Raw genomic sequence first — 10,893 nt, 5'->3', positions numbered from 1 at the left:
AGCTGGTGAGAAGGAGAAGGAGAGCCCGAGATGATACTCTACCTCTTCTTCACTCACCTCTACACCACCCATCCCCTGACTCATCATGCTCCGCCTCGCACGACCCTCATCGCTCCGCGTACCTCTCCTGACGCGATCGTACGCTCAGGCTGCCCCTGCCCAATCCCAAAGCCAGGGCAAGAAGGGCGGCCTCTCCCCGCTCGCCCAGGCTGCTGCCAAGGAGGTCAGCTCAAAATGGAAGGGTACCAGCGCGACAGGCGGGAAGACCAAGAACTACATTGGTGGGAAGTTCGTCGAGAGCAAGGCGGAGAAGTGGTTGGAAGTACGGGATCCGGTGAGTCGTACGAGACTAAAGGTGGGTGCGCGCGATAGCTGACCCTTCGTAGTCTACTCAGACGGTAGTGACCCATGTTCCCGAGACGACGGCCTCAGAGTTCCAGGACGCCATCAATGCCGCCAGCGAGGCATACAAGACATGGTCCAAGACCAGCGTTATGCGTCGCCAGCGGGTCATGTTTGAGCTGCAACACCTCATTCGGCAACACGCTCCGGATATCGCCAAGTCTATTGTCCTTGAGCAGGGCAAGACGTTTGCGGACGCCCAGGGAGACGTCGGACGTGGTCTGCAAGTCGTAGAGAGCGCGACAGCCATCACTTCGACACTGATGGGCGACAAGCTCGAGGTGTCGTCAGATATGGACACGTACTCGCGCCGACTGCCGCTCGGTGTTACCGCAGCCATCACCCCCTTCAACTTCCCCGCTATGATTGTGCTCTGGTCAGCTGCACTGGCGACGGTCACTGGTGAGCTGACCTCATCACATCCTCCCATGCGATCAAGCTGACTTCCAAGGTAACACGCTGGTCGTGAAGCCATCGGAGCGCGACCCGGGAGCGACCATGATCATCGCCGAGCTGTGCGAGCGGGCCGGTATGCCGCCAGGAGTGTTCAACGTGTGAGCTGGGACGAACACATCCACGATGATCTGGACAGGATAGCGCTGATGTATCAGCGTGCACGGAAGCGCCGACACCGTCAACCGAATCTGCGACGACCCCGCCATCAAGGCCATCTCGTTCGTTGGTGGTGATGTGGCCGGGAAGCACATTCACGACCGAGCTACACCGCTCGGCAAGCGTGTACAGGCCAACTTGGGAGCAAAGAACCACGTCGTCATCATGCCTGATGGTGAGCTTATCATGCTGATCATCACGAAGGAATCTTGCTGACTTATGCAGCCAACAAGAACCTGGCTTTGAACGCGGTAGCAGGTGCCGCTTTCGGTGCTGCAGGTCAAAGGTGGGCTCATCACATACAATTCATCCATCCATGACATGTGCTGATGAGCAGGTGCATGGCTCTGAGTGTTGCGATCTTTGTCGGTGCAGCCAGGGACTGGATCCCCGATCTCATCGCACGGGCGAAAGACCTGAAGATCTCTGGTGGTTTCGAGGAGGGCACCGATCTGTCAGCTGTCTGCCTTGATACATCACGTCTCCGAAGCTGACTCTATCAGTGGACCAGTCATCTCGCCCCAAGCGAAGGAGCGCATCGAGAACCTCATCCAGACCGTTACGGATGAAGGAGGAATCATCCACCTGGATGGCCGTGGGTGCGTGGTGGAAAACTACCCAGAGGGTAACTTTGTCGGACCGACCGTGGTGGAGTGTACGACCGACATGAGCGCGTACAAGTGAGTTAGCAGGATCACTAACCAGAGCCAATGAATCAAGCTCACGAGCTAGGCAAGAGATCTTTGGTCCGGTCTTGACGGTCGTACACGCCGACACGCTCGATGATGCTATTGCGATCATCAACAAGAACAAGTAGTAAGTGAGCGTTCGAATGACCATGAGAAGAAGCTGATTTGCCAGCGGAAACGGAGCTTCTATCTTCGTGAGCTGGGCAATACGGGAGGCATATGGTCATGAGCTGACGACTTACAGACCAACTCTGGCGCAGCTGGACGCAAGTTCGAGCTTGAAGCCGAGCCTGGACAAATCGGTCTGAATGTCGCTGTACCGGTGAGCTCACCGGCCCTCCTTCACTTGAGGACCTTGAGCTGACACATCCAGGTCCCATTGCCCATGTTCAACTGGTCAGGTAACAAGGGTTCATTCAGGGTATATCTCTCCAGCTCAGTCTCACTGAGTATCTTTGCTGATATATTAGGGTGAACACAGCTTCTACGGCAAGACTGGAATCTCGTTCTACACCCAGCACAAGGTGAGTTTGCCATATCTCGAACATGAGGGACTAGGCTGACTTGATAGACTACCACCGCGCTGTGGCCTCATGAGGACGCGACTGGCCAGCGGGCATCGGTGAACATGCCACAGGTCCAGTAAAGTCTCGGGTGGTGAAACTTAATGGGCGATGGTGCGGTCAACGAAGGATCTTGGGATACAGTACAGGTTTGTATGGTGCCGTCGCGATGTTGTCAAGTGGTCGTTAGTCCGTCATCAAGCAGCTGCAGCACTTATTTCTCACGTACCGCTCGTATACTTACGGGACTTCACACTGGACGTTTCGTGAGCACGCTGCGACTAAGTGTGAAGGCCATACAGACTGGCTATCGCGCGATGACGACCTGCCTTCGGTCGCAGGGCGGACTCCGATGCCTGACGGTCCCAACCTGCCGCATGTTTGAGCTTCACTTGGGTCCACAAGTCATATCGACAGGGAGCACCGCGCAGCATCACTTGACGCCATCGTCTTCCTCTGACCAGTGTGACCCGTGAGCGCAATCTACTGACACACTTGGGTCGTAATACCTTTGTTTCCCGTACCCAATTGCCTCTACCAGTCCATGTCCAGGGAATCAAGACAAAAGTGCCCTCTTTTCCCATCACTCCCTCTCGGCCCATTTCATTGCCCCCCACGACATACACCACCCGCAGCCATCATGTCAACCCCTTCAGGCAACGGATCTCGGCCCGATCGAACTTTTCCCGAGCCCTTTACAGTCACTGACGTGATGACAATGGGTCTCTATCCCAAGATCAAAGCCACCATCAGCTGCAGCGAGGAGCTACGGGATGTTAACTTTTCCAGGGACCAGGATGGGCAAGACACTTTTCCGACTGCAGAGTGAGGATGCATTGGACTCGAAATGACCTCCTTATATATTCCAGCCTGACAACTTCCTACAGAGTGTAGGAAGTTCCTACGAGTTCCTACGAGTTCCTACGAGTTCCTACGAGTTCCTACGAGTTCCTACGAGTTCCTACGCCTACGAGTTCCTACGAGTTCCTACGAGTTCCTACGAGTTCCTACGAGTTCCTACAGATCTTCCTACTAGTCCCTGAGATCTTCCTACAAGTCCCTACGAGTTCCTACACGCCATAGGAACTCCTACTGTGCTAGGACTTCCTATAGTCCATACACAGCCTACTTGGTCCATGGCTTCGACGCCCGCAGCGCGCCACATTGACCTGCCGCCAGGGATTTCGCCTACTCAGGCGTCGCACTCTCTGGATCTCCTACTCGACATAGGAGTTCCTACTCGCTACCGAGCTTGCCTCCGAACAGGGGTGCCTCCTCGCTACCTATTCGCTTCCCGCTTCAGAGAGCCTAGAATCTCAGATTCCTAACACGGGACCGCGTCTTCTTTGAACTGACATCCCGTGCGATGGAGTCGCCATCGGGAGAGGGCGACAAGGCGAAGCAGACATTCAGGCCCGATGGGAAGAGCGACGATGCGCGAAGGCCGCTTGACCGACAGCGCCCCCGAGACCCCTCAGCCAAAGACCACCAAGGACCTCAGCCAAGAATTCATCGCTTCTACTGCGCCATTCAGGACTTTCGATTACGAAGATGTTTCCCCGACACTCCGGAAGGCAAGCTACGATGAGCGCTACGCGACAATCAAGACCATTGGCCAGGACCCCGTGAGACAGAAACAGCTGTGGGACGGATACAACCACAGTATCGAACTCGGTCTCATCCATCACCTGGCCGCCCAAACAGACCTGAAATTCCTCGCCAACAAGGCCTCCAATCCCAGAACTCTACTATTCCACTATTACAAGACGGCTGCCGCGCTCATGGCCGATATCAGGACCTACTGCAAGGAGCTGTGACAGGGATGCGCGAAGGGCCTGAGATGTCGGGCGAGGTGGATGTGGACACCGAAAAGGAGGCTCTGGAGAGACAGGAGTCGGTGGACGCGATCGTGGACACTGTACGCCGTTCCGCCCGAGCCTTTTGGGCGGCGTCTCTGGTGTCCCAGGTGTCCCAGGATGGCTCATTATGAGGTGCACTTTGCCGCGATGAATCATATGCCCTTCGTACAGCATGTGATCCAGTGGCGGTTGAGTGAAACCCCATTCCAGTCTGCCTCATATCTGTAAGCAGCATTCGCTTGAAGCATCCCGACCACTGTCAGTATTTCGCTTTACATCATCAGAGAATCAGTACAGATACTCGGGCCGTTGTCTGCATGGGACCCGTTTCATTCGCGAGGCCCATCCCAGCGACACTCGCCGCCTTGCCACATACCGCTATGACCCATTTCACTTTGTGTTCCTCTTCCGCTTCGTCGATCCTCCTCCACCCTCCAACGCCTGCCTCAACTGATTCTCCTCTTCCGAAATCGCCATCAACTCTCCCTGCCGCATCTTCATCTCCTCCTCCGCCAGCATCAATTTCGCCTTGGCCATAATATACTTGGCCTGCCACTTGCTCCGCCCAAACACCGCCCTCTCGCCATACATCCCCTCTTCGCCTATATGCCCCAAGAGCGTCTTGCTCTCGTCCACCCTAAACCGCGCGACGCCCTCATCAAACGAGTCGTCCGTGTCCGGCTCGACGGGCTGGTCTTCCACCCATGGAGGCTGGGGCGGTTGCTGGCGCGCACGCGCGATCCGATCCCGAGGGTATCGGGAGCGAACGAACGCGATGGCCCGTTGGTCCTCTTGGCTGATTTGGACGGTGCCGCGTTTCCGGATCCGGGGGATGACGTCCAGGAGGTCCGGATCGGTCATGAGGTCCGCGTCGGAGCCGTACCGAATGTACGTGACTCCATCGGGAGCGACGATCGGTGGCGCGTTGACCATGGGTGGGAGGGAGGGGCGGGAGTGGGAGTGGCGGCTGGCATGGCCGTGGGAGCGGGGGTAATCGTGGACTGGCGGCTGGAGGGGACTGGGGAGCATGTCGTACGGCGTGCCCTGGGATCCCTGCGGTGCGATATGCCGGTGCCGACTGCGCCCTGAGGAGGGTGCTGAGCGGGACGCTTTGCCCTTGTCCCTCGACTGCGCCGAGTCCGGATGAGGAGGTTGAGGCCCGAGGGCAGGATCAATGAGGTCCATGAAGGAGTCCTCCTCGTCCATCGGGTCGTGACGCGGCTCTTCGCTCATGTGGAGGGGGTTGTAGTTCAGAGTGGACGCGCGAGATTGTGGTGGTTTGGGTTTGGGGCGGGGAGGTGCCGCGCGAGGCTTGGTGGATCGATAGATTGCCTCTTCGGCAGGGACGAGGTGGATGGAGCGGAGGTGCTTGTTGAGGGCGTCCGAGCGGGTGAAGGATTTGGAGCAGTCTGATTGTCAGCTGATTCCTTGATGGGAGACTCGGTCCAGGTAACGCCGGAAGCAAGAGGCTAATGCAAGGTGGGAGAGAGGTATAACCTTTGGTGTGGGATAGGCTGGAGGAAGACATCAACTTACTTGGCTGATTGCAGTCGTAAGGCCTGTGCCCTGTGTGCTTCCTACAGTGCGTAATCAACGAGTGGCGTGTAGACGGCTTGTTGCCTCTGCGAAGGCAATTGTACCATCGACACTGGTATTTTTCGCGGCCGCGGGGTATATGTGCTGATCATTAGCTGATATGTACAAAAGACAAGTTGAGATCAGTGCCGCTTCCTTCTCTTTCCCCCTGAAACACATCCGCGCCCTCCGCACCCTTAAACTGAAACTCCCTCCGTGCGGAATCAGGACGAGCCACTCACTCTTCTCCAAGTGCCTCACAAGCCCGATCTGCTCCTTCCACTCTCGCCCACACCCATCCCACTCGCATTTCCACCCCGAAGTTCCCTCTTCCGCCTCCTCTAGATCTGCCTCGTCATGCGATCCCATCTCCTCGCCATCGTTTTCCCCATCGGACCCGTCGGCTCCACCTTGGGATGCCCCGCGGCCTTGGTTCCCATCTTCATCCGAGACGAGCTCATCGACTTCTTGGTCGCCCTCGGGGTACTGAGGGTAGGCCATGACGGGCGAGACTGGGCGAGAGCCGGATGGGGAGCCGGGAGCGGAGGGTGGAGCCGCGAGGTATTCATACGAGGCAGTCGGCGGATATTGGACGTAATCTGCCGGAGCTGGAGCCGGGGAGAATGAGTTGGCGTATAGCCCTTCCGGTGAGGCTGATCTCGACATGTCGCTAGGTGCTATAGCACAAAGAAGAGGTAGGTGGTATAGGATTAGGGTATCAGAGATAGATAGAGTATCTATCAATTCAATCTAATATCAATAACACAGCTTGAAGCGGAAGGTAGAATTTGATGCCGCTAATCGGTTTCAGATTCCACGTGGGTCATGATTATGAAACGCGCCCGATTTCTGCGCGCGCGAGGGCAGATTCAAGAGGTACCTACGTACCTACACTCTCCACCATACCTCTAGGCCGTCTTATCCAAGCCTGCACATCATGGCAGTGCAGCTAGACCCCTCGTCATCGCGGTCGTTCACCCCGCTATCGACTCTCTCGCTGTCAGGACCGCACGTCTTGCACTCGGCATCATGCAATCCCGCCATGGACCTAGTCGTCCTCCTCGCGCCTGCTCAGCCTGCTCAGTCTGCTTCTGCAGCGCTCAAGGGCAAAGGCAAAGCGACGGATATGAGTGCATGGCGAGGGACGAAGGTGGTGCTCTGGCGGATGTTGGGCAGTAAAGTGTGGGAAGTGGAGGTGAGGGGATGGGTAGCGGGATTGGCGTGGAGCGGTGATGGTAAGTATCATGTTTTCGAAGAGGGGATTGCTGGAATAAGCTAATGAGCAAGGGCTCTACCTGTCCCTACTGCTACTTATGCCCGCGGCGCGGAGAGCCGTCCTCGAACATCGGTCGGTCCACAACGGTGAAGTGGTCAAGATCGTGCCAATAGATCTGCCAGATGCGGCGTGGGAAGCTGGGCCCACTGAGGTACAGCTAGAATGGAGGGATAGCAGCCTGGAGTGGGAGACTGCCAGGGTGATATACATCTTTCATATCGCCCGATGAAGGATATCTGACACCGCAGGATGGGTCCGCTCGGCAGATCATCGCGTCACTTCCTACGGTGACTCCAGTCGAACCCCCTAAACCCGCCGTGTAAGCTATACGTCCGCGATCAGCCGGCCCCAGCTGACCATCACCAGAGTCAATCCCTTCGCCAAACCCATAGCTGCGGCAAATACGAAACTTCCACATCCAGCATTATCGACCTTCCCCTGCCTCCTCTCCTCGACGCCCTCACTTCCGCCCCATACCCTACAAGTCTCACTACCTGGACGAGATCTACATCTCCTCACCGGCTCCTTTCCCTGTCCGTCGTCATCCTCCTCCTCGCATCTTCGATTAGCCCAGAGCGCCGACTCTCTCGCGTCGTTCCTGAATATAGTTCTGCGTGGCTTGGAGGCGATAGAGGCTGCTTGGCGGGATGGGTACAAGCAGACCATGCTGTGGAGGGAAGAGCTGGAAGAGTGCGGAAAGCTACAAGGGAGTGAGTATGTTCTGACGATGGGCAAGGTCACCATAGCTGACGGATCAGTGCCGGTGCGGGATGTACATGCCGATCTGTTCAGGTTACTCATGACCGGTCGATGTCGCGAGGCAATTTCAGAATGGCTAGGTAACAAGCTTACCGGTCGCGTAAGCTTGCCAACCTTTTCGGATCCGCGCCAGCTCATGCTCCAGATGTTGACGAAATGGGAGCAAACCCTCGCGACGAGCCTCCAGACCATCCAGAAGATCGTCGCAGAGAGCGTCTCGCCTGCTTTGGAGAGGGTCATGATTCTTCTTCAAGGGATGAGGGGATGGGAGCGATCGTGAGCTAGCATACGCCGTGTATAGGATCGAGCTGACAGGGCAAGGCAATATCACTCCGCGGGCCTCTCGCTGCGCTCAGAGGATATCGAGCAGAGTATCGATATAACAGGCGGGATGATCAAGCTGATCGAGCGGATACGGCAGGATGCGGAGCTTGAGACTCTGGCTGCTGCGGCGTGGATGGCTTGGCTCAAATTCGGTACATCCCCTTCCGGCCACGCATCGCGGAAAAGGCAGATAGCTGATCAACGTCAGAAACCGCCCAAGCTGGATCAGGAGGCGGCGACGACCCACCCACAGCGACACACGACCTGAAACTCACGTGGTCTTTCCTCGTGAACGGCTTTGTCCGGTCCATCTTCTCCTCATACTTCCCAGACGATACCCCCACGCGCCCACCATCCGACGCGCTCCCTCCTGCCTATGTCCAATCCCTCTCCCTTCAGCCTCCCAGCCGGTCCCTGGACGACGTACTCTCGCACACGCTATCTCGGCTATCCGGGAAGCCTACTCGAACTTCTTTCAAAAGCCCGGTAGTGGAACAGGACGAGGCGATGAGCATGGACCAGTCTAGCATGCTCCTTTCCTCCCCTGCGGCCGATAGTCGGATCATCGAAGAGAGCGGCGTCGACCTGGATATCGAAAGTGAAGGGCCGGACGAGGATGAGGTGTTGACGTCGGATACGGAGACGGATGGGGATGGGGAGTCGGCGAAACACAAGGGGAAGAAGGGTGAAGCAGAGGAGGAGGCGAAGGTGCAGAGGGTGTTGGAGATGGAGCCGTGGGCATGGGCGAATAGTCTGATTGCGACTACAGAAGGAATGATCCGGGCTGCGGTGGGGGAAGAGGCTGGTGGTGTCGTGGATCAGGGGTATGGGTGGACGGAGGGGATTATGACGACCCGGACAGTAGGAGAGGTGGTCTGGGGTGCGCATGTAGCCGAGGCGGGCAGAACTGGTAAGCTGTCTCACCTTTACGTGCTGGGCGGAGCTGACAGCTTTTTAGTCATCCTGGTCTCTCAACATGGACTGGAGTCTCGAGCCCTCCGTATCATCCTCGGAGACGGGACGGCCTGCCTTGCTCTCCAATTCTTCGATGATATCGAGCTCGCTATGCTGCTCGAAACCGCCTCCGGTCGGTTTCACGCGACGACTGCTTTCGCATCCTACCTCGACCATACACTACCCATATCTACCGCTATCGGATCAGTAGGCGATCTCGTGACACTGGCCATGCCGGAAGTACCCCTGGTCATACATCGCTCGAGATACCTTACGAGCGAAGGTGGGGAGGGGCCGGTAGCGCTCGCTTTGAATGGGAAGAAGGGGAGGAGGGTGGGTTGTGTTATGAATGGCCAAGAGGGGGAAGTGGAAGTGTGGGATATGGAGGATGATGAAGGGGACGAAGAGGAGGAGGGGGACGGAGATGATGAGGAGCAGGAGGAAGAGGAGATGAGAGACGCTAGCTGAGACCGGAGAGGACGATGTGCGATCATCCCCGTGACAAGGCATTCATGCTATGACTCGTTATGGACATCTCAGTGCCCAAGCCGTCTCAGCACAATCCTCACTGTCTCCTTCGATTGGGCCAGGCACTGACCAGCGGATCCGCCAATAATCCCTGGAGAAATCGCGCAACGGCCGCACTCCTTTTCGCTTCCTGTGCGAGCTCACTCTGCGCGGCATCGATCTTGGACCGGAATTTGTCTTTGCATTCGAAGCTGCCGGTGGACTGATAGTCACCGATGGCTGGGACCTCGACGTTCCACGGCAAGATGCTGCCATCTTCGGTGAGCATCACTGTTTTTCCCTGCCATTTGAGAGGGCTGTTCAGCGAGGTTGCTTGCGCGCTGGGCATGCTGGGAACGATGTGTTGCTCGAAAAGGTAACCTTCGACTCCAGCCTGCGTCGACTTTCGGTACACGTTGACCCCTGACCAGAAACCTGGTTGAGTGTGCTCGTCGCCGACCCCGCCGACCTTGGCGCGCTGCGTGATATTGCTGGGCTGAAACATGAGAGACTTGTCTGCTGAGAGAATGCAGGTCGCAGCGCTCTGGGACTGGGCCTGACTGTCTGTGACGTTGTCGCCAGGGTGAGTGACGAAGTGAAAGTGGTCTTCGGCTGGTACCGAGAAGATGATGGGGAAGTACTGGGAGAGCGGCATCGCGGAGGGAGTAGATGGCTCGGTGGACATGGTGGATGTAGGGTAATTTTCCTGTGGCAAGACTCCAAGAGAGTAAGGGTTGGTGCAGTGCCCAAAGGCGGAAGTGTTAGAAGGGTTGAAGTAGAGGAAAGGAAAAGGATCAGCCTCGACAGCGGGGACGTATATAGCCCGCAGCCTGTTCAAATGACAAGGTAGGTTAGTCAGAAAGGGTGGGTACCCCAGAGATCGCTAACGAAAGGATCAACGAGACGAGACCGTCGGTGTCCAGATCTGGCAATGTGATCGAACTCATCGGACTCTCGGAGTCACTAACGTCGAGAAGGGGGCGGTGACCAAAGGATCAAGGACGTCCTGTGTATCGATCTATACTGGGCGAGGAGCTCGATCTCAGTTCACTCTTCGAAACGCCAGGGTTGACGCCAGCCGCGCCACCAAGGATTGCTGGCAGATGGTGTTTGACCTTGGGTTTCGAAAGGGGGCAGCGAATTTCTGAAACCAGCAGGCCGGTAGATCTGACATTGACACACTTCGCGCTGACCCAGAACGAGCAAGTGCGGCATGCCTTGTAATTGTCGCAGACATGAGTGGCGGGACGGCAGACTGGTCTTTAGGTTATGAGCGTATTGTCTGGAAGCAAGAAGGGTGGGTCGGTATAGTAAGTCAAAGCAGCGGACGATATCAGACATGGCATCAAGGTAAGCTCACGGCGCTCGCACAA

General features: G+C 56.8%; 4 protein-coding genes across 4 annotated transcripts; 2 read left to right on the top strand and 2 right to left on the bottom strand.

Annotated features, from left to right (window-relative positions):
• Positions 1-85: 85 nt before the first annotated feature.
• Positions 86-2,349, top strand: MKK02DRAFT_34732 (Aldehyde/histidinol dehydrogenase; the record flags this gene model as incomplete). Its single annotated transcript, XM_053089005.1, has 13 exons — positions 86-334; positions 387-804; positions 854-956; positions 1,014-1,189; positions 1,240-1,300; positions 1,352-1,468; positions 1,518-1,694; positions 1,747-1,830; positions 1,876-1,897; positions 1,948-2,025; positions 2,077-2,124; positions 2,174-2,227; positions 2,275-2,349. The coding sequence occupies 13 exons, from the start codon at positions 86-88 to the stop codon at positions 2,347-2,349; spliced, it is 1,662 nt and encodes a 553-aa protein (XP_052943929.1).
• A 1,326-nt stretch (positions 2,350-3,675) lies between these two features.
• Positions 3,676-6,366, bottom strand: MKK02DRAFT_28832 (uncharacterized protein; the record flags this gene model as incomplete). The annotated part of the gene is made up of 5 exons (XM_053087649.1): positions 3,676-3,995; positions 4,069-4,347; positions 4,557-5,534; positions 5,662-5,805; positions 5,943-6,366. The coding sequence occupies 5 exons, from the start codon at positions 6,364-6,366 to the stop codon at positions 3,676-3,678; spliced, it is 2,145 nt and encodes a 714-aa protein (XP_052943928.1).
• Positions 6,367-6,637: 271 nt separating this feature from the next.
• MKK02DRAFT_17362 (anaphase-promoting complex, cyclosome, subunit 4-domain-containing protein) lies at positions 6,638-9,481 on the top strand (the record flags this gene model as incomplete). Its single annotated transcript, XM_053085775.1, has 8 exons — positions 6,638-6,929; positions 6,976-7,175; positions 7,225-7,295; positions 7,343-7,686; positions 7,735-7,835; positions 7,881-8,011; positions 8,057-8,211; positions 8,292-9,481. The coding sequence occupies 8 exons, from the start codon at positions 6,638-6,640 to the stop codon at positions 9,479-9,481; spliced, it is 2,484 nt and encodes an 827-aa protein (XP_052943927.1).
• A 97-nt stretch (positions 9,482-9,578) lies between these two features.
• MKK02DRAFT_38821 (uncharacterized protein) lies at positions 9,579-10,205 on the bottom strand (the record flags this gene model as incomplete). Its single annotated transcript, XM_053090303.1, has 1 exon — positions 9,579-10,205. One exon carries the CDS (start codon positions 10,203-10,205, stop codon positions 9,579-9,581), a length of 627 nt encoding a protein of 208 aa, XP_052943926.1.
• Between the last annotated feature and the right edge of the window lie 688 nt (positions 10,206-10,893).

Source organism: Dioszegia hungarica (genome assembly GCF_025882075.1).
Source record: "Dioszegia hungarica strain PDD-24b-2 chromosome Unknown MKK02contig_16, whole genome shotgun sequence".
Lineage (NCBI taxonomy): Eukaryota > Fungi > Basidiomycota > Tremellomycetes > Tremellales > Bulleribasidiaceae > Dioszegia > Dioszegia hungarica.
This window is presented reverse-complemented; position numbering and strand designations above follow the sequence as displayed.